The sequence below is a fragment of the Pyrus communis genome, chromosome 4 (genome assembly GCF_041283825.1).
Source record: "Pyrus communis isolate YQ-2024b chromosome 4, ASM4128382v1, whole genome shotgun sequence".
In the NCBI taxonomy this organism is placed as follows: Eukaryota; Viridiplantae; Streptophyta; class Magnoliopsida; order Rosales; family Rosaceae; genus Pyrus; species Pyrus communis.
Genome location: NC_142568.1, coordinates 1,247,711 through 1,274,464, shown reverse-complemented (window position 1 = coordinate 1,274,464; position 26,754 = coordinate 1,247,711). Strand labels below are relative to the sequence as shown.

Sequence of the window (26,754 nt, the reverse complement as noted above, 5' to 3'; positions counted from 1 at the left end):
GTCAGGTCACCGTTTTATCCAGGAGGCCCTGCTCATGTAGTCATTTATGTCCTCATCAATAAGAGCAAGCCCTCTTTTCGATTCCTACCAGATTTTGCACCGTCGATCCGTATATTTTACCCGCTAGATTTAGAGAGCTTCCATCCAAGTCTTGGTGCATCTCCATTAACTAATTAGAGTTAGTTTGGATGTACTTTTAAAATGACTGAAAGAATTTTTAGATAAAATATTTTTGGATTCCAAAAGTACTTGAAGTGTTTTCTACAAGCACCAGTTATGCGCTTCTTCCATGAAGCACTTTTAAAATGACTAATGATTGTTTTTAAAACTATTTTCATCAAAAGAGCATTCAGTCATTTTAAAAGAACATCCAAATAAATTCTTACGCAACAACCAAAAAAAACATGGGATCAACTTATATCTATTATATAGTAATATAATATGAAAATTTATAGAGTCAATTGAGGAACAAAATTGTGAAGTACCAAATTTTACTTTTCAAATTGTAACGTAATTCAACGGACTTATAATTAAAATATATTACAGTATAAAGACTGTTGGCGATGTTGTTACGTGACTTGCAAAAAAAACTCCTCCGGTGGCCGGGGGTTGGTGCGTGTTTGGTGAGCTGCGGCCAAAACGGTCCGGTGTCTTCCTATCAGAGTCCACTATTTTATTTGGAAAAGAAAATTCCACTTGTTCGAATAATCAACTTTCTCTTACATGTTAAAAACGCACACATAAATCCTAATTAATTAATGAATTAATGAAGAAAATAGGTGAGATTTGGTGGTTATAGTCCATCATCCAATGGAAACACCACCCTACACAAGTTAAGAAGGAAAATGTCGACATCCATGGGGTTGGTTTGCATGGTAATTGACCAAGTTGCCCATCACCAACCCACAAAAGCCACCCATCTTCTACAATCCCAACCTTTTTCTAAACCAAAATAAACCAGCATCTCACCAACTCCTGCAGTGACATGGTGACTACATAATTCCATTTCCTCCGTCTTCTTCCTCACAAGAGTGCAGTTTTGGTCATCATTTTCAAGTGGTGGTAATACTCATCACTTTACTTATTAGTAGGTCTCATAGTTTTTTACACGACCCATTAGCCCGATGCAAAACGACATAAAAATAATAGGTTTCGGGTCAACCAATTAACAAGTCAGGACATTATCGAGTCACCTGTTAAGATATTGTTTGCCAGATCTAGACATTATGCATGATAATTTGTTGCATGACCTGTTAACTGAACACAAAACGACACGACCCGTTAATGAATTGGGTCATTTGTTAAGATAATGTGTTTGATCTGACACGACTTGTTAAGATAATGAGTATGATATGGAACCAATACGAACACAACAAACCTGATCCATTTGACATGCCTACTTATTGTTGTTGGATGTGTTTAAATTTTAAGATTTATTTTATTAATTATACAAATATGTCTTGATATTCAAACTCATTCAATAATGATAAATAAGCGGGTAAACATCAACATCACTTGAGGTTGAAGGTGACAAGCAAAAATGTTCCCACCTCATGAATTTTCTTCTTCACAAGTTGGTAGTGAACCGTATCACCAACTCCAAAACATACTTTTGTCTCAAGGTCCGGTCAAGAATATAGTCCAAAAGGCAAGTTTCAGTGGAGAGCTATGATCAAAGTTTGAACGTGAATGAAAATACAATGTGATTCAACAATTATATTGTTTTTTTTTTCGGTTTTAGATATCTCTTCTACAATTGTTATCTATAAAACAAATTCAGCAGTAGAATTCAAGGGCATTTGGTAACCATTTGAACTTTTAGTCTATAAAATACCAACAACGTAACTTCATTTAGTTTGGATAAATTGCATTTTATCTTCTTAGGTTTGGATGTAATTGCAACCTTATACAATTAATATCTTTAAAAACACTTCAATCACATACATTTAATTTTATTATTTTTTTCATTTCAATTTCGTACAACTGTTAGAAAATCTGTTAACAAGCTTCTGAAGATGAAATATCAATCCTAATTTGTAGGAACATATAAAGAAAAAAAAAAAAAAAAACCTCATTGGAATACTATATAGGTTATTGGAAGTGTGCCATAAATGCCAGTTATAAGAATATATTTACAAACATTTCATATATTAAATTTATTTAGTGTAATTAACATGCAAGGTTATTGTTTACAACTGTCTCATTAAGAGTTATATGCTTAAACACGAGAGAATATAATCTAAAGAAGTCGTATTCATGAGACATTTCTCTCTCATAGAGAGTCATACTCATATCTAAATGTTCCTGATTGTATTTGTAATGATATGCACATACTATGTCTTCTCATTCAAAAGAGTGATTCACGTCGAGTCATTCGTATGAAGTCACTATGTAGATGCTAAATGGAGTGTTAGTTCAGTAGACACGATCAAATGAGAGTTCTTACATGAATGTTTTACTTTTATTATATGTCAAATTAGAAGCTCTATAAATCGATGCAATAATGTAATTAATCTTTAAACATGAGGTACCACGATCAAATGAGAGTTCTTACATGAATGTTTTACTTTTATTATATGTCAAATTAGAAGCTCTATAAATCGATGCAATAATGTAATTAATCTTTAAACATGAGGTACTGTAGCCCCATTGGGCTTTTAGTAATTTTATTTTTTTTATTTTTTTGAGTACATCAATATTTTTACATTAGGAAGAGGGAGTGTTCAGCTAAGCCACATAATGAGCAGTCTAATTTGGCATCGAATTCAACATCCACGAGATTCGAACCTATGACCTCTCACTTATAAGTGAAGAAGAATACCACTAGACTGTAGTACTGAGTGAGTATTGAGCTCTTAGTTTAAGTTGTGTATAACAACTTAAAACAAAAGGCCCAAAGTCCCAAAGACAATACAAAAACATCCCAAAACTTTTGGAAATGAAAACTTAAAACAAAATACCCAAATTGACCAATTTATTAATAGACTCTTACGAAATACGATTAAACCAATTTTAAATCGGTAGGGTCAATGTGGGTCAGCTCGTTGTACACCTTTAAAAATGTTTGAGAAATAAAAATAGTAAAAAGAAGTTGAAATCTTAAAAGTCCTTATGAATAACAATTGGCCGAGTGCCTTGTCAAATTAAGTTTTCATCGAATTAGGTTTTCATTTTCATATTATCGTGTCTCGAATTCAAATCCTTTTCGTTTCTATTCTAAATTATGATATTATTTGCTTGTAATGAAAAAAAAAATCCTTTTGAATAATAAAAAGAAAAACCTAATTGACAAAAAAAGAAAAAACAGAAAGGCATTGTAAAATGAAGGATGAAGCCACCAATCCACATTACCAACCACATAATCATCCCAAAAGGACTAAATGGTATTTTCAGCAAATGCAAGCCCTATAAACCCCAATCGTCGGTTTGCCACCACCACCCCACAACCACCTCTCTCTCTATCTCTATCTCTATCTCTATCTCTATCTGCCTCCGTTTTTCTTCCTCCTCCTCCTTTCTTCCTCTCCGATCCGTCCCCATGGAACCAGTAAACGCGTGGGGCAACTCCTCCCTCGAGAGCGTGGACCCCGAGATCCACGACCTCATCGAGAAGGAGAAGCGCCGCCAATGCCGAGGAATCGAGCTCATTGCCTCCGAAAACTTCACCTCCTTCGCCGTCATTGAGGCCCTCGGCAGCGCCCTCACCAACAAGTACTCCGAAGGCATGCCCGGCAACCGCTACTACGGAGGCAACGAGTTCATCGACGAGATCGAGAACTTGTGCCGCTCGCGCGCCCTCCAGGCCTTCCACCTCGACGCCGCCAAATGGGGTGTCAATGTTCAGCCCTACTCCGGTTCTCCCGCCAACTTCGCCGCCTACACCGCCGTCCTCGAGCCCCATGACCGCATCATGGGATTGGACCTTCCATCCGGCGGTCACCTGACCCACGGGTACTACACTTCCGGAGGGAAGAAGATCTCGGCGACCTCGATTTACTTCGAGAGTCTGCCGTACAAGGTCAATTCCTCGACTGGGTTCATCGATTACGACAAGTTGGAGGAGAAGGCCTTGGATTTCCGGCCAAAATTGATAATTTGCGGCGGCAGTGCGTACCCCAGGGACTGGGATTACGCAAGGTTCCGCGCCGTTGCGGATAAGTGCGGTGCTCTTTTGCTCTGCGACATGGCTCACATTAGCGGCCTTGTTGCTGCTCAGGTATGTGCTTTTTTGTGAATCTTCTGTGTTATTGGTTTATCAGATCTGATGGGTTTGCGTAATTTTGATATTTATGAATTGGGTTTGTGTGATTAACTTGATTGGTTCAGCAGATCTGGTTTTTAATTTCGATTCGATTAGGTTGTTATCTGTATTCATTCGCATTTCTTCTGATCCAATCGGAATACCTTTGATTTGATTTACTTATCAATGTTTTGGTTATGTTGTTTTGCATCAAAATCTGTGTTCCGGAAATTCTGATAAATTTGGGTCATTTCTTCACCGGGATGCAAATGGAAATGGACGTAATTAGTAAAACCATATGTGTTCTTGAGGGGATGAAATTGGGAAAAATAATTTTCTTTTGGTTATTTAAATATGAAGTAGATCTGCACTGCACATGTTTTATTGTGACGGAAAAACAGATGGTACATCACGTGTTTTTAGGTAAATGGGGAGAAATTTTATTTTTTAACGAATATATCCCACCATTTGTATAATGACTGGTGGTGTAGGATGTGCCGGTCATACTGAAACCTGGATATTGACTTGTGTCGTTTTGCTAGATTCGGATTTTCGGATTTTTAATAAACAATGAAGTTTCATGAAAATCTAATTTTCGTTTTACGCATCTGTGTTTCAACTTTAAGCTATAGCAGGGTAATATTCAATTTTTCTTCAATAGTACAGTGGTATGGAAATTGAATGGCTGAAATTGAAATAGAAGATCTAATAGTTGTGGAAATCAAATCCAACAGCTAAGTAAGTGCTACGAAGCATTGAAACCACACCCGTAAATTTCATTTGCAACTCTAAATTGCATTGCATTTGGATAATTAGCGACATTGATTTTTGTGCATAACACATAATCGTGCAGCCTTGTTTGTAGTATTGAATTATTGGCTGTGCTGTGCTCGTAATAGTTTGTATGTTTACCGTGCTTATTTCCCTCTTTCTTTGGGTATAGGAAGCTGCAAATCCCTTTGAGTACTGTGACATTGTCACAACCACAACCCACAAGAGCTTGAGGGGTCCTAGGGCTGGTATGATCTTCTACAGGAAGGGACCAAAACCACCCAAGAAGGGCCAGCCCGAGGGTGCAGTTTACGACTTTGAAGACAAGGTCAACTTTGCTGTTTTTCCCTCCCTTCAAGGTGGTCCTCACAATCACCAAATCGGTGCCCTAGCTGTTGCTCTTAAGCAGGCCATGACACCCGGGTTCAAGGCATACGCCATACAAGTCAAGGCCAACGCTGTTGCCCTCGGGAACTACCTGATGAGCAAGGATTACAAGCTTGTCACAGGAGGAACAGAGAACCACCTTGTTCTGTGGGATCTCAGGCCTCTTGGTTTGACCGGTAAAGTGTTCAATTTTCTCGAATGATAAATGTGATGGCCACGAGCACTTCTTTTTCTCTTAATACAATTCTAACTCTTTGATGATGTTCTTCAGGCAACAAGGTTGAGAAGCTTTGTGACCTGTGCAACATTACTGTGAACAAGAATGCTGTTTTTGGTGACAGCAGTGCCTTGGCTCCTGGAGGAGTAAGAATCGGTAAGAACTGCTGTATAAATCGGCTTTTCCATTGCCATACAAAATTTCTGCATGGAATGAAATTTCACATGGTACTTATCGACCATGGTAGTACGTTATTCATAGACGTCCTTGCTACATTTGTCCTGAAATAAGTTATGTGATGTTTTAACAACAGGTGCTCCGGCTATGACCTCAAGAGGTTTGGTTGAGAAGGATTTTGAGAAGATAGGGGAATTCCTTCACAGGGCCGTAACTCTCACCTTGAAAATCCAGAAGGAGCATGGAAAACTACTCAAGGACTTCAACAAGGGTTTGGTGAACAACAAGGACATTGAAGAACTCAAGGCTGATGTCGAGAAGTTCTCCGCCTCATTTGACATGCCCGGCTTCTCCTTGGCCGACATGAAGTACAAGGATTAAGTGTAGGTATCCGCTATTCTATTATTTTCTCTATTATTTCCGGGCCTTGCGAATCAAGTAACCTCACATTATGGTGATCCGAAAAATGAAAGGTGAAAAAAAAACTTTGTATTGTTTTCATGTCATCGATTAGCTGTTGATTTTTCTGTTTTTCCCCGATATCGATCTTAAAGTTGTCGGGATGGCACGTGTTACAGAGTTTGAGATGAAATCCTCTCGGTAACTAGATGCGTTAGGTTTGTGTTTTCATATGTTCATCAAGAAATAAACAATGGTGATGGGGGTCAGAGTTTGGAAAGTGAAAGATATGACGTCATAACTTCATGTATACTCATATGTACTGTTCTTTGTTGTCATATATAATGGTGATTGCCGTTATAGTCAACAAAAAATATATTTTCAAAATTGGTATCAGCATGCTGCTGTGGGGTGCAGAATACTTTACAGGCAAAAACCCAAATGATTTCTACACGCCTTTTTTCTTCTCGAACCCATTTTTCATCTCTTTGACACGTTTTTCTGGCCGTTAAATTGAACAAATCAAAAAGGTGAAACAAAATATTCACGGATTCTTCGGAAAATCTTTAGTCCATTTTTATTTGACGTTATTGTCACTCCCAAACTTTTGCACCCAAAAACTGACCAAAGTGGAGAAGAAATACGTGAGTACCAAACAAACCGCACAAAAACTAAAAACTAAAATCGAAAACAATGCTCGGTAAAATAAAAAATCGAAAAATAGAACACACTCAGTAGAATTTCCTTCTTTTCTTCCTCCACTCTTGTTTACTTATTTATTCGTAATGGTTATTAAACGGGCCAAAAAGTGTGATGGATTTATGAAAATAACCAAAAGAGGCTTCTTATGGGTTTATACACAGATGATACAAGATATCAACTGAAAAATGAGGTGAACTGCAAGTATAGTAATAATCCCGACTCTGTCGAGATGGCAAAGTATTTAAATTAAACCCAGATGTCTATTCAATTTTCTACCTAACTACATATTTCCATTATTTTACAAATTTATAAGGTTTCCTAACTTTCGGGCTTCCGAGTCTCTCGTTCGGAGTTTTCAACGTGCTGATTCATTTCAGCTGCATGAGGCTCGAGGACAGTGTATACTACGCGTTTAGGAAGCTTCAATCAAAGATCTCCTGGGCTTCGATTATGCTATGCTGGCTGGAAAGAAGAGGGAGTTAGAGAAGTTAGAGTGACACGGAATAAGAGATGCGTAAAAATATAAAAGGAAAGACATCCGAAGCAGAAGTTTTAAATGTTAGCCATACTGATCATCCTTTGCCACCCGATAATATTTTTCTGCATGCTGGCGCTGGCCAATTAGTTGAGCGAAACGCTCATCATGAGTAATTACTATCAGCTGAAAGTTCTCCTGGCCCTTCCGGTCCTCCATAATTCTGCAGAAAGAGGATAAATGGGCAAATGTGAATTGAGAATCCATTTGCTATATGAGAGAGAATGTAGTCTGCCCGTACCTGTGGAGAGCAGCGGCAAGACTATCAGCATTCGGGCCATCCAAGTTTGTAGTTGGTTCATCTAGTGCTAGTATTCCGCAGTTGAGGCAGAAAGTTTCAGCCAAAGCCAATCTTATGATGAGGGAGGCAAGGACCTAAAGCCAAAACACAGGTTTTAGCTTTCCGTTTCACATAGGTCTGGTTTGGTACTGAGGTGATTCTGAAAAAAGCTGGTATAAAAAAAAGCTGAGAGCTGTTTTTGTGTTTGGTAAACATTCAGCTTCAGCTTTTTTTCACAATTTTGGGTGAAAAAAGCCAAAAACAAGAAGCTGCAAAACCCAGCTTTGAAAAACTAGCTTTTTTTCACATCTGTTTTACATAAAAGTTTACTAAACACTATAATACTGCTTTTTTTTTTTTTCAAAAGCACTTTTACAAAAAAGTTTACCAAACACTCTGCTGCTTTATTTCACAGCTGCTTATTCTCACAGTATAGCAGAAACAACTTTTTTTCAAAGCACAACAATACCAAACCAGCCCTAATATGGTGGTATGTTAAGTGAAGCGCTCAAAGATTATTTACCTTCTGACCAGCACTACACCTTCCTCTCATTTCGAGCTCTGTATCACCAGTCTGCATGAGAACCTGACATTATGCAGTGGCAACAATGTAAGAACGGGCCAAGAATTTAAGGGGCTGTTTCATTTCCTTCTTGGATCCAATTTTTAGTTTTCAAAAGAATGTGGCTAAATTATTTATTACTCATTAGTTTCAAAAACTAAAAATTGGATCCAAGAAGGATAGTGAACAGGCCTAAAGGATTTGCAAGAACTTTAAAAGAAAAATGGTAATACCTTGTAACTGTAAGAACGAGTCCCAGCACCATCAGAATCTGAGTGTATACAGATGTAGTCTATATCTTGTCCTCGGTATGTTTGCTGCCACAACTCTCTTATAATTTTATTTATTTCCTCCATCTTCATGCTGTGGAAGCGCATTAATGCTCTGAAGAAAGAGAAAAGAAAGATCAGAGATCACATTATAACGAAGACGTATGCAACATTATAACGAACATGTGTGCCAGAAAGCATTCACCAATTGAGCTTTATTCACACATACACACAGACATGAATACGAATAATAAGTCAGTGAGGCTGATTTGCTACTCATAAATTTGACCACCATGTCGTGCCTGGTATAGGCTGATTTTGTGAAACAATCTGCTTCATACCTATGCCTTATTGTGTCGTGTCATACCTAATGGGGTAGATATTCGACTGTAAATAGGCACTTGTACCCATGAATGCATAGCAAGTGAAGGCATAAGTTGTGTTATGTCTGTTCAGCATAAGCCATACTCATGTTCACCCAAGTTCGCTTTACACTTTTAGCACCGATATATGTGGTGGGCCATAGCCTAGTTGATCCCAAATTCCCCCTACCCAAAATGTCCCATGATCAAACAAGCAAATGAATTAAAAAACCCAGAACAGGTGCAAGAAAAAGAAATAACAATTCATGATGAGATTAGTGGGAATTGATGACAATATGATAGTAGTGGATGCTTAGTAACAGTTCATTTGACAGGCAGTACTATGGTGCCAAATAAGTATAATTTCTCCAGTGACCAATTTCTTGATCTGGAGAGGATATCGCACAACTAACAATGAAGGTAACAACCTACATCGCCACCACAACAACCAAAGACATTGATAGTGTTGGGAGTACTGACTTGTTTCGAGGAAAAGGAAGGAGAACAAAGAGTTAAATGAATACAGAGAATGCAGCAAAAGAATGATGCCCAATAGTACAAAGATTATTCAGCCTCAGAGAGCGCAGAACAACAGGACATGAAGAAACCAACCATCAAAACCTAATTCTAGAAGTATATCGATATTCAACTAACATCTTTTTTTGGTTGGAGTTAAAATTATGACACAGCAGAGTAATTTGGAGAATTAATCCTCAATTTAAGTAAGAATTTTGTGGTTAAATAATCAAATTATGAAGATTCATTAAATCTGATTCCAGAAGCTCACTTGTCAAGCGCATTGTAATATCTGTCCAGGTCCTTGTTTGCCATCTCAGTTGTCTGTCACAAAACAATTAGACTAACAATAGAAATATACGAGTAATCAGGAGAAACATTTCGCGATTCATGAAGATGCCATACCTTTAGTTGGATTAGCTGATCAAAGTACCGCTTGTCAATGTCCTTGTAATCTGGGTTTTTGAGATCAATTTTATGCTTTGAAATTTCGCTCTGGTGAGCAGAAATGATCCCCTCATTCTGGTTTAACTGCCATAAAGGAAAGTTCTCTAAATAAAAAAACGTAATTCTGATACCAAGAAAAATGGAAATAGAATCAACACAGAAGTTTCAACTAGAGATGCTATATAATTATATTTTAAACGATATCCAGCGTGCAATAAAGACCACATTTAAGTCATTTTCAGCTCTTGGACTTCATACCTTCTATGTATAATGTTGAATTAGAAAAGAGAATGGTCACCAACAATCACATTTATATGCACAAAATTCTGGATAAGTGAAAGATTTAGAGTGGAGATCTTTTAATGTTCAAACTTGCTCTCATTTTTCTTATCTTAAAGACCCTTTTATTTGGGAATTTTAAATGAAAAGAAATTAAACAAAATATGCAAAGTGCAAAAAGATACCACATCCATACAACTATGTTTACTGCACTTTCAAAATTTCTGTTCTTTCTATCCCTACTTATATATTCAGTTCTATTTGTTCTCAAATTTTTTTTAACAAATATGGCTGTAATTGAGATGTAGAACTATGGATACCCTTTTCAGAAACTCCTCCCTCTCATGAGAGAGCTTTTCAAGTTCAGCTTGAACTTTGGGCTTCCGACCAATCTTCAGCATTTTGTCTTCCAGTGACTCAAGCTCATGGGTAAGTTCCTCTACTTCAGCTTTCGTTTTCCTGTAACTCAAATTATCCTCAATATTTCGTCTTACCTGATCTTGTTTCCCTCTTAAATCTTTGCTTTTGTTCAACTCAGCTAAGATTTCCTTCTTTCTAGTTTTACAACTTTGAAGTTGAGATTCAAGCAGATGTTGCTTTTCTTGGATTTCCTGCAACTTCTCACCTTTCTTTGAATCATTATACCTGGTAGGAGAATAAAAAATTGATAGAAAAGATCAATAGTACAAGATCCTTAAAAACAATCAATTGAAACTTACTCTTTAATTTTCAAATTAATCATATTTAATGCCTCAACTTCCTGCTCGTATTCTCTTTTTCGTTCAGCTTGATCATCATATTCACGATTAAGTTTAACTTTTAAGTCATTATGGTAGCCAAGTAATTTATCTTTCTCCTTCGATAAAGGGCGAAGAGACTCTGCCAAAAGCTGAAAGTCCAAATACGTCATTATGCATTAGAAAATAGAAAATCACTACTCCGATCACAAGGAACACAGTTGATAAAATGTAAAACAGATGAGATAGGAACTATTGGTAATCGACATGGTAAAGTACTTCACAACTGTTACTTATTCAACATGTAGTCTAAATTCTCATAAACTTTAGCCCTCTTCTGAAAATAGTCAAAAAGTACTTCACAACTCCTAGAAAATATTTCTTTCAATAAACTGGATCACATACTGTTAAACTTTTTCCAGACTCATTCCAGTACACCACAGCAAGAATCAAGACTTTTTTCTTTTTTTTTTTAAACTAGTGTAACCTAGTCTTTGACCCAACTAAAAGTCCTTTCATGCCCACTTTATAAGACATCAAGAACAGATATCATCCCATACACAAAGCAAAAGCAATTTAAACAAGGTTTGATTAGTGGCAGCACATACTTGATTTCCTGTGATAGATCAATCTTGATTTTTATGTTTATTTTTTATCATGTAAATCAGTTGTATTGATAAGAAAGAAGGGCAAGAAAAGACCCCAGTAAACAGAACATAATTTTACCAAGTGTAAGGAATCTCTAATTTTTCTTCCCCTGAGAATCAATTGACTCTAAACACACCTACTGCCTAAATTTCTAGCACTTAACAATTCCAAGAGATGTTTGACACATATTTCTTAACTGATAAAGCAACTTCTTCAACCTTAGGCCCAAAAGTGAAGACTATCCAATAGTTAACAGCTCTAAAATATGAAAGTTTTAGAATGTATCACCATGCTGTGTTCCTAGCCAATTGACGATAAAGAAAAAAATGTACTATTGAAGTTACCAATTGTGTTTCTCAGACAGAATATGCTCGGCTTCTTATCTGCTGTTATTATTATTAGATACTTTCTTAGTTAAACCTTTGAAGCCCAGTAGCTTTTCCATAATATATAGATAATGAAAATAACCTTTTCATCAAGATCAACTCGATTCTTTTCTTCGGTCAAACGCTCCAACTCTTCTTCTGCCCTTTTGACATCGGACAATAAATTAGCTGCTTTGACTTTCTCTTCCCTTATGTTGTGCCACCGATTTCGGACCGTGCTCAAATCATCTTGTAATTCCGTTTGTTCGGTTCTCAACTGCATTACTTCTCTATGCAAATTATCCCTGTATCCACAAACAAATTAACCAAAATAAACAAGAAATAAAAAAGATTAAGCATTGCACGATGTCAACAAGAGTTCGATTTTAAGATCAGAATCTAAATGCTGGAGAGCAAATAAATGTAATTTCCATCTACATGAAGCTACATTTTAAGACTGATTTTTATTTATTGATCAAATATTCTGATAACAAGAACAAGTAACCAAATCATTAGATATTGAGAAGTTATACTTTGTCTCTAGCAGATTATCCAGCTCTGTCTCAATATCTTGCATAGATCTCGCACCATGGCCTTGTTCAAGTTTATGTGCCAGCTCATCGACTAGCTTCTGTTCTCTTTGTATATCTTGAAATAGTCTGTCAGCATTTTCAATGGGTTCCATCAGGGCCTGAATCGAGTCCCTTTCAGCCTTTACTTGAGCCAAAACTGCTAACACCTACAAGATCAAAACAGAAGGTACCTTTATTGGAAAGATTTCGTGGAAAAGAAAACAGCAAACTCCTAGTATTCAAATTATGAATTCAGGCAAAGACAAGAACATAGAGAATTACTAGATAAGAGCTTATAGAAGAATCAAGTAAATAATTTTTTGGTCCAATCCTTTATGGCCATTAGTCTAATTGTCACTCTGAAACAGCTTCTAACAATATCGGCCAATGATTCAGGGCCTGCAGGAGTTTAGAATCTTAATCTGAATGTTTTCAGAAGAACAGCCAACACAATCAAAATAGAAATATCAAGCTGCATAAGCTAGCCACTTTGATTTTTATTTTTTCACGCAACCCAATATGAATGAGAAAGAGAGAAGGTAAATGTGCAGTGGTAACAGAACACAATGTTTCGTAATTTTTTTAGGTTCAATTTTGGTGATGATGTGCTATAATGTGCTACCACATGTGCTTATTGGCCATTCGCTGTTGGCCCCTGAATAAATGGTTTGACCATTATATGTGAAAGCAAGGAGTAATCAAATTAATAATTACATCATCAAGGGCATAAGACTTTTGTTCCATCTCTTGATTAAGGTCATGCAGTTCTCTCTCTGCATTGGGGATTCTTTCCTTCCCAATGTTAACATATTCTTCATAAACCATGCGAAGCCTGTCCAATTGCTGAAAAAAAGAGTCAGCAGTCGAGGACTCTGCAGCCAGCACTTTTAATTTCTCAGCAGAACTTGCAGCATTCATTCTTTGCTGTATAAGAAAATATTTTCCAATTTTAGTCAGATAATATTCCAGGAAAAAAACAATGAACCTTTTTAAAAAATATGAATGGTGATGTATGCCAACCTTTTTAACAAATTCGTCTTCCTCTTGTAGAGAAAAAGGTCGTTCACAGCAAGGGCAAATATGATTGGCACGGGCAACTCTTTCAAATGGATCAAACATTTGTCGCATACCATCCGCAAAATTGTATTTCCTACAGATGAGTCACCAGATTCAGAGGTAAAATTGGAAATATGCTGAACATGTTGATAGAGATGCTATTACTTATCACTTAATATTAGCCTACTACTAAAAATTCAAAAAACAAGTACCTTTTCTCGACATCTCTTTTCTCCTTGGATGAATCCAAGACTGTAGGATAGTAATCAACAGTAAAAGATTGCTGATCTAAGGCCTGAAGTTTAGACTCAATATATCTCCTCTTTGCTGCATTAAAACAAATAAAAAAACTAGATATAATTTTAAGGGAATACACAAGTCAGAGCACGGGAGACAATGGAAAAGAATATCTGTTTATTATCCCTATATCTCATTTACTATATTCAAAAACTTAGTTAAAGGGAAAATCTTAGTCGATTGGATAGCACCTAATGCTCTAATACATCTTCCACACTACTCAAAAGAAAGAAAAAAACAGGTGTATGTGCGAGCTCCAATGGCTCACATCATGTCAGTCTTAATTAAATCAGTATATATTATCTTATACATTTATCAGCAAGGTCAACTTGGTAAAAAGAACTTATGTGTGTAAACAGTGTTGCAAAGTTTATGCAATGGTTCAATAAATAAAATTTGATTACACCTGAATTAAGAACAAAAATATTATCATAATATTATAAAGATCAAACACTTACAGTCCATATCTTTCCGATGCTTGTCGATGTTATTGTTAATTTCTTGTATCCTTGTCTGCAACATATTCACCTCATTCTCTGCTTCACGAGATTTGGTGCTCAAGTCATCAAACTCCATGGTAACAGCACTGCAAGGAGAACATAATGAAAACCTCAAAATCCAAAACCATAAATTCAGCAAGTTCTAAACCCTGAGAGTCGTAACTAAGTGGAAGTTTGAGTTCTGTCATCATAAGTTTGAGTTCTGTCATCATTCTGCATGTCCGTAGAGGTAGCAAATTGTTCTCATATGTCCAGAAAAAGCTAAAAAACCAGGATTTTCTTCCAATTTTTTTTTTATCATACTATGATTTCACATTTTGAAGCAACAATCACATTGGCTGAAACCCCAAACCATGAAAAAATCCCTTTCACAAATCAGAGACGCGATTGGCTTTTAAATGATTAATCCCCTGTTTTAAAACTCACTCTCCCAAAATATGACCATCAGCTGCTTATATAATCTATAGATAATTACGCCGAACACTTTACTCCTCAAACATGACCCAACCTTCTTTCCTAACCAGTCAAGTAACTGATGGAAAAGCTCATTCTTCGCAACATATATCTCTCAGCATAAAAATGCATGGAACTTATTCTGGGAAACCGATCAGGACATCAATGGAAGTAAAATTAACAAAACGAAAATCACTACTGCAGGTCGTAAACACAACTTAAATTGATACGGATAGAACAAAATAAAGAGAAAATGTTAAACCATTAATGGAACATAAAAGGATATCCCAAATAGAGAATGAAAACCACTACAACAGCATGCTGACATCAAATATCACTAAATAAGCCTGAAATATGAATCCAGAAGCAAGAAAAGGCAAAGTTGTGACTCAACATCCCACTGCATGATGAACATTACGCAATCATGATTTCACATTTAGGGTGACAAGCAGCGGAGCATTTTTAAGATGTAATAAAAAAAATATGGGACAAACCTCAATACTTTACTGATTTCGCCTCTCAAATCCTTCTCTGGAGGAAACCTCCCTTTTAGCACTCCTCTAACTCTCTCCCTGTTTTCATTAATACTGGAAAGTATAATAAAGGGACATTATAAGCATTGGAACGGGGATTCATATGAATAACACAAGCTAAGAGAGAGAGAGAGAGAGAGAGAGAGGGGAAGAACAAAGAGACAGATAGAATAGGTTTACATCTTTCCATGTTGCCTTTTGCGGTTCTCCAAATCATTCTTCTTCATAGACAGTTTTGTTCTGTCCTCTGTATCAACAGCCATGGCGACTTTCTCTTTCTTAGCAACTGTAATCATTTGCTCGATGCTAAACATCTCATTATACTTTTGGCGTATTGTTGATTCAAATTCCCTTTTAGCATACTGGTTTGTCTTTCTCTCAAGCTCAATATGCTACAATGACAAAGAAGAATTACTTGCATGTACCTTAGCCCGGTTATTTAAACCTAAGATTATGAATCCCAATCGAGACTACTAAGCTGTCATCCTCACCATATTTTTTTCTTTTTCATCAATGTGAGAAAGATCAACATTTGAAACTTCAAGTTCTAAAGAATCACGCTCATTCTTTTTTTCCTCTATGCGCTTCAAAAGGCCATTCTGTATGAGTCACAATTAGGAACGCCTACACAAAACATGAGAAAAATACATTTCGGAAGCAATCTAGTGAGTCTTAAATGCAAACCTTTATTTCTTCTTTAGCTTCTTTCTGAGCCTCAATAGACTTCCAACGGTCTTTTACATCATTGTAGCAGTCCCATGTTGTCTCAAGTTCTTTTTCATTTGACATCTGAAATAACATCCATTTTAGTCAGTTCTTAGCCAAATAATGGACCAAGCAGAACTTTGAGTTGTGAGAAAACTTTACTTTGAGGTGAACTAGTATTTGCTTTGGTATTAAAGTCCACTTTGTGGCCACCATGCCAAGCAATACAAACATACGTCCGTCGTGGAATTACAAACATGGATACATCCCATGCAAATGCTCAGTTTCAAATACCAATTACCATAATGAGATTTCTCAAGAAATTAATTTTAACACAAGATTATAGGGGTAAGCAGTCAAATCCAATGATATTTTCAATATGAGATCCATCATAGTATAGCCACATCAACATTTTTGACCGAGACAGCTTTTTTGAATTATAATCGGAAGAACACTCTTTTGAATTCCAAGTTAGCTTGGGTCGGCAAGAGTTTTTTTTTTTTTTTTTTTTTTTTTCTCTCTAATGATACTTTTATTTTATTTTACACTTTCCATAATATTTGCTAGTTGGTCCTACAGTTTATAAAAAGCAAAAGCACTTGAGCCACATAATCTCATATTAGTCATGACTCCAGCTTTAGTTTCTAGCCATATGGTTTGGCTACACGTGGCCTTGGTTGGTTTGCAGAGCCTCATAGCCTTACGGTCTGGAATAATCATTCAGCCAACAATGGGTGTTAGTTGGTGAGCTGGTTGGTTATGGCTCTAGGGTTGAAAAGGATGGCTTGCTGCTAAATAAGTGTCTACCATGGGATGTTTGAGAGATGATTGGTCATTTGTCCTCTGGGACGACTGTTTCTTTCTTGCATAAGGAGGGATCTACCATGGGACATGGTGGCTAAAGTAGGCATTATGTCACTGCATAGCAGTCAGCCATGAAGGGAAGGAAACTTTTCAATCACGTCCTAGATTCTAACTATAAGATCTTTTCAAGAAATCTAATTTCAAGCCCAAAACCTAAGCACAAGGCCCACAACTTGCATTTGCCTACATTTGGGAGCATACTTTCTTAGCCTGCAAGGTGTCACCAAAATGGGCACTTCCATGTCACAGTTCTTACCCTCCAAAGATTCACTAAAATGGGACTCCTTGTCGAATCCCATATAGTAAGAGACCATTAGACGAGTCTTATTCCAAATATATGATGAAGCATAGCTAGGGTGACAAATTCCTCAAACACAAAATGTCATCTGCTTTCTTATGTGAACAATACACTTTGAGGGTTCTCTTGGTTGTTTTACTCCACTTGCATCCACACCATTTTCACGTGAGATCATTCTTAGAGGATACAAACTTCAGGGGGGCAAACCTACCAAGAGCCATAGGTGAGCTTGTCTTCCTCAAATAACAAAAAGTTATTGGTATGGTAATGTTGAAAATCCTAATAATAAACCATAAAATAGAGTAAATTACATTTTGCACCCTCAACTTTGGGTTACATAACAAACTCATAAAGCATAAACAAAAAAAATTATTGGTATAGACTCTAACTCAATGGTTCTAGATACTTGGTGGTCTAGTAATGTTGAAGATCCTAAAAGTAAACCATAAAATATAAACAAATTCCTGCTAGGACTGTTGATACCAAGTTTCCAGGACGTACATATATAGGAGGAAAGTATTCAAGATAAATCATCCATTAGAATTAAAAAGATGACATGGAAAGAAAGGAGATGTTACCTTCTTATTTTGCAAATCCTTTTCTAGATCCAACAACCTTGATTTTATTCGATTGGTGAGGTTCAGAGCAACTTCATTGGTGAAGGGAGGATTAGGAAGAGCACCCAAATTGTGCCTTGAAAAGAGCTTTTGAATGATAGAATCTCTCTCATTCTTTGAGCACAAATGAACCTGAAGTCAAAAATCAAAGATTAACATAGAACCATTTTCCATGGTTCAAAAGATTTTTAGAATATTAAAATGTATGTGATTCATTTACTTCAGCTTCGTTTTCGAGCTTGCTAATCTCCCGTATAGATTCCTTAAGCGTTTTTTCAAGGAAAGTAATTTTGCTCTCTGCGTCATTCTCTTCCCTCTCCAACTTCCTGATTTTAGTTTCCAAAAGCGCAATCTTTTCTTCAAACTTGGTTTTCCATTCCTTCAATTCTTCATCAGTGTCTGACCAATACACCAAAAAAAAGGTGACATTCCCCTAAAGGCAGCATCAACAATATCCTCCATAAATAAAACATGAAAAAAGAACAGCAGTAAAAATTGAACGACTATGATCAACCAGAGATGGTTAAATGAAAAAAGTTACACAAGCATCCTACTACTGCTAGGTAGCTATACCTTCATTCTCCTCTTCAAGAGCTTTGTGCTTCTCCTCCCGCTCGTTAACCAGGGTGCTTCTCACGGCAGTTTTCTGTGATATCTGGTCCTCCAGCTTCTTCAAATCCTTTAGTTTTGTGTCAGTATACTGAATTTTAGTATTCACATCTTGGATCATTCCCTCCAACCCCTGCATCTCACTTTTCAAAAAATTTGCTTTTTCTTGAGCTTGAGAAATTTGCTCGCGATGCTACAAACACAAAACCCCGTATCAGCAACATCAATCCCTTTAACGCACACATGTCAGACATTAAGCCCAAAACACCCTTTTTGTATCTTGAATAACGATGATTTCTAATAATTAAAACAAAGAGAGAAACTAAGGGACCCATGTGGAACTTCTGTCACATAGAGCAGTGTTTTAAACAGACTAAAAGAGAAGGAAGAAACAGACACACGATGCAACTTAAAATATAAGAATACAGCAGGATGGTCACAGGAAGCTGTCATCAAAAGCTTGTGTTCAGTGAAGATACGAAAGAAACATATTCTATCCAAGCGGACATTCAATTTCCCAAGTACTTCCATCGATACTTCAGATTTTGTGCATACCGAGTACCCAAATGGATACAGCCCTGATGTGGCAGGATACAGATCAGATATGTCATTTGGAGTGTCCATTGACTTTTTGACACTAGGCTTTCAGATGCTTCAATGCCATGCAATCAATATGGTTGATATACCAAAAGGGTATTTTGCATTTCTTTTCACATAGAAACGGGGACTTATTGCGATTTAGAAAATTAAGTGATCTCATAGACCGGGAAAAGCTGTCTACGATCCGTTAGAACAACAAAAAATGCATATCAGAATTATCACAAGAAGAATTAAATTAAAGAAAGGACTAGAAGAACCTTATATGCAATATCTTTTTTGGTTTGAAGATTCTCCAACTGTAGCTTGTAGGTCTTTATCTCTTGAGCTTGATCCTTGTGAAGTTTTTTAATTACCTCCAATGCCTTAGTATATCTGATTAAGTAGCAGATGCGCATGAGTGATAAGTTTGGGCAATCGTCATCAAAGAGTAAAACAAAATCAAAGTACAAAATTAATGAAAAATTAGGGAACTTGCCATACAAACAATCGAATGCATACATACATGTATCAATGAAATGTTCATACACAAATTAAACTCAACTATGGAAAAGAAAGACAAACAAAAACATCGAACGAACAAAAGACAATACCGGGTAGCAGAGAAGATATCATCAAACTTCTTCTTCAATGTTGAAGGATCCTGCAAAGGCCAATTGGCTTCATCTTGGTGCACAAATATAACATTTTCTAAGATAGCCTTTGACACACCCATTAAAGCAGGGATTTCCCTATCCATATCGGCACATCGATAACTAAGGCAAACTTTCTGCAACTCAAAAACAAAGAATAATCAACAATCTCCACAAACCCCAAAACCATAAGAATTTGAAGTTTTGATTGAAATTTCAAAACGCAGTTGTAGTTGTACCTCTCCAGTGTGGGGATTAATGGTCTGAAGGACGCTGTCGATGGCCTTGAACTCCATTTTCGAGGCCTTCTGCGTGAGCTGAAACGACCTAATGCACACCACATCTTTGCCGGCGGCGGTCCTGAAGCGGAGCTTAATCTGGGCTTTGGTCTCGGTTTCGCCGGCGACCTTAGGGTCATGGACGAAGCTGTGGCCGGAGCGAGCGTTGGGAGGCAACTCGCCGGAGCAGGAGAGCTTCAAGCACTCGATAATGGTGGTTTTGCCGGCGCCGTTGGGGCCGACGATTAGGGTTAAGGGCTTGAAGAAGGTGATGACGTGCTTATTCTCCGGGTCGAAGCTCCGGATTCCCTTTATTAGCATCTTGTCCACCGTACTCATCTTCGCTACTTCTCTTTCTACTCATGCACCAGAGGGGAGAGAGAGAGAGAGAGAGAGAGAGAGAGAGAGTCGGAGGGAAAGCACAGCGGAAAAGGGCGGGACTGATAATCTGAGGGTGACAGAGGCCGAGTCTGAACTATGGACTGGGCCATGTAGAGTAACTCCAGCCCTGTCTTTTAGGCTGACCCAAAGCCTTAAAAAACAGTCTGGCACCAATAAAACCCCTCCATCCTTAAAAATAGACCAACCTAAGGTTCATGCCAGTTTGTAAGCCGGTTCAAAATGAGTTGAGGTAGGAATCGGCCTATCTGGCGTCATGTTGATGTCAGCGGACAACACAAATTTTTTTTGCATCAGGTATGTGGGTGCACATCCCAGACAAGGCGACAGGTGCCGGGCTTGCGCTGCAAGAGCACTAAAGGGGTGTAGAACATGGGCCACGTGGCTAAGCCTTGATCGTTGGATTTCCAACGACTAGTATTCTGGGCTGTTGGATTTCCAACCGTAAAAAAAATTTGATATTCAAACCCAACGGCTAGTGACATGGTATAATCTGGACCTTTCGATTTTCAGATCAACAGTCCATATTTTTCGACAGAAAAACTTAACAAAAATAAATAAATAAATAAAATGTCATAAATTAATAATATTTTTTATAAATAAAAAAATGTTAGAAATTAAAAATCAAATATACTAGGATATTTAATTTTAGAGGTGGAGATGTATTTAGCCAATTATTATTTATTGCAGTCAATTACTATTCATTTGGATGGATTAAATAGACTTTGGACCATCTCATTTTTAGGGGTGGAGTTGCTGTTAAACTCTATAGAGCCCACATTTCATAAAAAAGAATGAGTCATTTTTACGTTTCACACATTTTTTTAATTTTCAACTCTCAGATTGATAAATTGAAAAAAAATAATTTAAGATGAGTGTTTGAGTGCAATTAACTATTAGGGTTTAGTGAAATTCTTCTTCACTTGTAAATGACTTTTTAGGTTTGATTCTCATCAAAAAGTAAATTTAAAACATATTATTACTAGCTCATGCTAAAATTTTAAATTCGATTTTTGTCTTATTTGGTGCATAACTGTTGTTTGCTTCTTTGCAAAAGTGCTTTTAAAACCCGAAAAGAATTTCACGTAATCCGCTCTCAACTATTTCAAAACCATTGTTCAAAATCTCTTTTAATACAAAGTGACAGAAAATGCGGGGAATGGTGGTAATGGAGTAAATGGATCACTCCCAATCCGAACAAGATGGCCACCAAAAGCAAAAGCAAGACCACCACTTTATGGAAATCCCAGAGTTGGACGACGATCCCTTCACGGAAGAAGACCTCCAAGCCATTGAAGCCGCATTCGAAGCTGCGACTTCCTCTCTCCCCAAAAAGCGAAGCTCCAGTCCAGAAGACGACGGGGCCGACCACAAAACCCTGCAACGCCGCCAGTCCGAGAGTGCCCGACGCCGACTGCCCAATTCAGTTCTCGCTCTCCAGCATCCAAACGCATTCCCTCTCTCTCCTTGCCGTCAAGGTCCGTCGCCTCACTTCCATTGTCTGTAAATCTTGATATTTCAGTGTTTCTTTTTATTGAAACCCTAAATTAGTGTAGAGGGTTTAATCTGTTTAAACATGGCGTAGGAAATGTACCAAATTTACAAATTAAATTTGTGGAGTAGGAAGGCACCTGTCAATTGTCAGAAATCAGTAGAAAATATGAGGTTATGATTACTATGTAATCACCCTGAGTGTTGGGTTTTGGGATTGCAGATAAGTAGGAAAGTAGCATAGTGGCTTTAGTTTCGATATTTTGTGTTACAGCTTAGCAACTGAAGTCTGTGTGACAGAGTCTAGCTAGTCTTGTGAAGCAGGGTAGGCTGCATTACTAAGCTGTTCAAGATGATTGAAATGCCGGTATGTGGTACCGAAAGAAATTGGAGTTCATGAAGTTGGTAGTACTAGTACAGTTCGTACAGAGGAGCTATACAGCGGATTAGTACGAATCTATTCTTGAAGTGTTAGCGCAATTTGCTCCTCACTTGGGCCCTGTTAGATTTCTATGAAATTTGACCTGTCCACGATGAAGCATCATAATATAAAAATGTCAAATCTGAAGATGACTTTGTAGTTTGAGTTTGTGGACGTAGCACAGGTAGTAGAAATGTATTGTGGGGGTGGGGACAGTCATAGGATCTGCAAGCAGAAAATCCTAAACAGCATTATTAGATTCCGACTTCCAAGTGAGAAGAAGACAACTAAGAACTTAAAAGGTTAAGAGGAAGAGAGATTGGTGCTAGATGACCACCTAGAATTTATTTTATTTTGCCTAGAGTGCAGGCAGGGAAAAAAAAAGCAACCTTATTGCAAGAACCATGCATGCATCAGGTCTTGCATGGTGAATGATTGTTTCCTTGGTGGTTTTGGTAGCTAATGCTCATCATACTACTTGCTAATTATTTATCTTATCAATTATATGAGCTTGGCCATATGGATTTATCATCTTCCATCATAATTTTTATTATATGCCATATCTTATTATGTCAAATTATATTTAGGTCTTGACTTTTGTTAGATTGTTTTGTAGTTATTCTATTTGTCTAACACTTTTTCTCATACAACTAGATACTCAAATATTGAGAACGCATTTAAAGTATCGCTCAGAAAGATTCTGAAGTGTCCAAATCATTGCTAAGAGACGCCCTCCTACCAATTGCGAAACTGCATGAATTTGCATGGATGACTTTACTAGCCAGTCTGATAGGACAACTGAAACTTGGCTGTTAATTTTCTCTTGCTATAGTTGCAAGTCGTAACATGATCTATGATAACAGTCACAGAATTTGTGCAGAAATCCTTTCCTGTGAGAGTTATGACGCTTTTGATAGGATGAACTATATTTTAAGGTTGTTTAAGAATCCCCTGATTGGGTTTGAAGGTTCTCACTAGGAAAAATTCCACCTCAAAAGGGATAAATCGGACCATCAAACCAATTATGTAACAAAACAATATTACCTTGATACTTGAGCAAGGGTTTTTAACAAGTTGACACTGTTTCAGTGCAGTTAGTTTTAGGATTTGGCATGATCCTTATTTTTTCAAATGTAGTTATGTGGAATTATAGTGACCATCAAAGGTTTTGCCCACTTTTAGTGTGTTTTGTTTGCTGGCAAATGTTGTACTGTGCATAAACATTTGATTATCATTTCCGAGCATCCTTTTTATATTTAAATTAGTTAGTTTTTCATTGCAATATCTATTTCCTAAAGCAGCCAATGCAAGGATGAAATATCCCGTGATGATGTTTGGAGGTGAGATTAAATATAGCAGAACTGCAGTTGAAGTAGAGAAAGCTGCCCTGGAGATTTTAAAGAATTTTCAAGCAAAGAAAAAAGCAGTGCGTCAAAATGCAATTGGATTTGACATCGAGTGGAAGCCCACATTTAAAAGAGGTTCGTAGTTCTCTTAGGCATCATATGTATTTTATTATGATTTTTTTTGGTTTCTTGATAGATTTGTCTATTCTTTCTTTAGTTCCATCATGAAAATAGAATTGACTCATAAATCACATTGGCTTGAAGATATAAATTGATAAACCTGAATGTGGCAACCTGTTTCACAAGGTACGGATGGTGTTGTTGAAGATCCAAGTTCTGTCTCTCTACCATATTTCCTCCTCTTTCTTATTCAAGATGTTTATTTTCAAAAACCTAGTCTGTGTCTTCTTCAGCTTCCCTATCCTACTTTTCATATTGTTAAGAATTCTACAGCCATAGGCCAAGGAGTAAGAGAATGGTCACAAGGGAAAATAATCCCACAAAGAAGAGAACCTCCAGTTTCATTTAGTTAGAACCAGTGCAAATGCTGAAGCAAAGTTTTTATCGGTTTGGCCTTGATCGCAACTCCCCTCCCCCGGGCCTTGAAACAGTGACATAATGGATATTTTAATGACTGTAAAAGCAACGGGGGGTTCCGGTACCTTTGATTTATTGTGTCTGTTAAATGGAAGGGGAAGGAGGGTTTCTTTTGTGTTATACCTTCTTTATTTGATGAATCATGACGATAATTCCTCTGGAAGGCAGAGGGGTTTCTTGAACCCTTGCTATATTTTATGCATTTGAAAAATGATGGATTTTTCAGCGAATACTAAGAATGTTTAGTGTTTCGGCTGTTGATGATTCATTCTTGTTATGTACTCCGTAGGATTTTTCCGTTATTTCTTTTAATAATCGCCTCATTTCTTGTTTTGATCATAACTCACCCTATATATCGTAGTTGTATTCAAGATTGATGATGATTGTCCAACCTCATTTCATATATGATTTAAATGAGGTGATAATAGAAAAATTGTTATACTTGTTTCACTTTCATTCTATATTAAAGTTATAAAAAAGACCTGAAAACATTGGATGGTGCAAGTCACATTATCTAACGAAATTATGAACGGAAATGTAAGAAGAAGAAAGAGAAAGTGAGCTACCTTGGGGTTGGGGTTGGGGTTGGTGTTGGGTTGGGAAGGTCTTGAGCTTGAGCAGGGACTGTGGGCGTTACAGGCTGAAGAAATCATCGGAAGTTGCACTTCCTTTCCGATCTGCTTTTCGACATGTTTCTGATAAATTTATGTCTTCCAAACCATTTCTATGTTGGATTTATCCAGTAAAATGTGAGCTTTTTTTTCGTCTGATTCTTGGAGAGGGGTTTGGTTTAGTTTTGTGAAAAAATGTAACTTATACTTTGTGGATTGCTTAATTGGGAAAAAACTGCAGGTGTTCCACCTGGGAAGGCTGCAGTTATGCAGATATGTGGAGGCACAAGATGTTGTTATGTAATGCACATTGTACATTCTGGAATTCCTCGAAGTCTGCAGTTACTTCTCGAAGATTCTTCAATTTTGAAGGTGTGTAACATGTATTGTACAGACTTGTTGCATCTTGCCCAGATATATGAGATGTCTTTCTTTTCGTTTTCTTATTCTGGAACTTATATTATGTCACACTATTCTTATATAATACCTGACACAGGTTGGAGTTGGCATTGCCAATGATTGTCTTAAGGTTTTCAAAGATTATAATGTATCTACTAAAGCCGTAGAAGATCTTTCATATCTAGCTAAGCGGAAGGTCGTTGAAGGTCTGCAGAACTGGGGTCTTGCATCTCTAACTGAGAAGCTCATTTGCAAAGAGGTAATCATTGTTTTTTCTCTGCCATCAAATATTATTTTGTCGCTTTGATTCACTATTCTCAGCAAAACTACTGAGCGTAAGGAATCCCCGATGCATACTCCTAAACGATTCTCCCTTACTGGATCTTTTTGCTTGAATTGTGCCGGATTGTAACATAATTTTTTCCTTCATTATTTCACTTGCATTTGACCTGTATCTTTCTAAAATTCTCCTTAGGCTCTTTGTAGAATACAGTGATAAATTCATGTAGGAATCGCTGTTAATGTTTTCAAAACGTTGCAGCTTTTGAAGCCCAACAAAATTAGATTGGGAAACTGGGAGGCCAAGTTTTTATCAAAGGATCAGTTACAGTATGCCGCAACTGATGCTTTCGCATCATGGTACCTTTACGAGGTTAGTTGATCATCAAACTTAAATTCTCATAATCTGTGATCAAAGTAGAGGCTGTCGAGGACTCGAAACACGGGTGACTACTAAGCTGTCTCACTGTTAGGTGCTACTGAGCCTCCCTGATGCCGAAAAAGATACAGCCCACAACCAGAGTGAGGAACTGCGAGCTGTGTCATTGTGAATGTTGGGAGTCCCTTCTTAGTGCAGGTCTTTGGACTTCCAAGACTTTGATTCATGCCGTTGGTTTGCCATGACGTGGGATTAATTTCGCAACGGTAATGATGTTAAGCGGGAGGAGAGATTTTTTAGTATGCCTGGAACACGGGCACCTACAGGCTGTATCGTTGTCTGGTAACATCAGAGTTAAGTTATAAAAGATATGCATGATCATATGGTATCCTGATTATGCCTAAATGCCTTTTTATCAAACTTTTTGTGATCCATTTCTTCATCATTATTCCTAAATCCCTTGGAATATGAAAGTTTCTCAACCGAACATTCCCTTAAAGAATTTTGTTTGACTACCCATGCCGTTGTGTTGTATTTTTTTACATATCATAATATAAGTGAATTCGTGTAAATCTTATATTTGAAGACATCAAATCAATAAATTAAACATATTCTATTACATAAGTGTATTAGTGACTACGTAATCGTGTTATAATCTAACTGTATTCGAAACACAGTGGATTGAAGTAAAAACCGTAACCACAATAATAATACGGCACCTACGGGGAAACATGTACCTCATTCTTAGTTTACTTGATAACCAAGGCGTGTACGATACTGATCATTACTTACCCCTTACGATCATATACAAGACAATTCCACATCAAAAGGTATGGTATGCTCCAAATAGTGAACTTTTGGCGCTTAGATTGATTTGTCTCCTTTCAAATGAGAACAATTTATATGACATAGATACCTTGTCACAATG

General features: G+C 37.1%; 3 protein-coding genes across 4 annotated transcripts; 2 read left to right on the top strand and 1 right to left on the bottom strand.

Annotated features, from left to right (window-relative positions):
- Positions 1–3,351: 3,351 nt before the first annotated feature.
- Positions 3,352–6,477, top strand: LOC137722502 (serine hydroxymethyltransferase 4). The gene is made up of 4 exons (XM_068461518.2): positions 3,352–4,216; positions 5,184–5,574; positions 5,670–5,771; positions 5,929–6,477. Exons 1-4 carry the CDS (start codon positions 3,539–3,541, stop codon positions 6,171–6,173), a joined length of 1,416 nt encoding a protein of 471 aa, XP_068317619.1. The 5' UTR covers positions 3,352–3,538; the 3' UTR covers positions 6,174–6,477.
- A 513-nt stretch (positions 6,478–6,990) lies between these two features.
- RAD50 (DNA repair-recombination protein (RAD50)) lies at positions 6,991–20,493 on the bottom strand. 2 transcript variants are annotated; one of them, XM_068461517.2, is made up of 25 exons: positions 19,866–20,493; positions 19,588–19,763; positions 19,255–19,369; positions 18,362–18,590; positions 18,009–18,187; positions 17,750–17,920; positions 15,989–16,093; positions 15,796–15,903; positions 15,485–15,696; positions 15,266–15,358; positions 14,277–14,404; positions 13,734–13,848; positions 13,486–13,615; positions 13,180–13,389; positions 12,427–12,632; positions 11,997–12,198; positions 10,863–11,032; positions 10,464–10,788; positions 9,823–9,948; positions 9,689–9,741; positions 8,504–8,654; positions 8,232–8,294; positions 7,670–7,803; positions 7,463–7,591; positions 6,991–7,355 (listed from the first exon to the last, which is right to left on the bottom strand). In XM_068461517.2, exons 1-25 carry the CDS (start codon positions 20,241–20,243, stop codon positions 7,316–7,318), a joined length of 3,948 nt encoding a protein of 1,315 aa, XP_068317618.2. In that variant the 5' UTR covers positions 20,244–20,493; the 3' UTR covers positions 6,991–7,315. The 2 variants fall into 2 exon arrangements, 1 of the variants encoding a protein (XP_068317618.2); XR_015961303.1 differs by lacking the exons at positions 6,991–7,355; positions 7,463–7,591; positions 7,670–7,803; positions 8,232–8,294 and adding an exon at positions 8,907–9,087 and having other exon boundaries at positions 8,608–8,654.
- Positions 20,494–21,389: 896 nt separating this feature from the next.
- On the top strand, positions 21,390–26,345 carry WRNEXO (Werner syndrome-like exonuclease). The gene is made up of 6 exons (XM_068462570.2): positions 21,390–21,781; positions 23,517–23,696; positions 25,011–25,141; positions 25,266–25,427; positions 25,710–25,820; positions 25,921–26,345. The coding sequence occupies exons 1-6, from the start codon at positions 21,481–21,483 to the stop codon at positions 25,996–25,998; spliced, it is 963 nt and encodes a 320-aa protein (XP_068318671.2). The 5' UTR covers positions 21,390–21,480; the 3' UTR covers positions 25,999–26,345.
- The last annotated feature ends 409 nt before the right edge of the window (positions 26,346–26,754 follow it).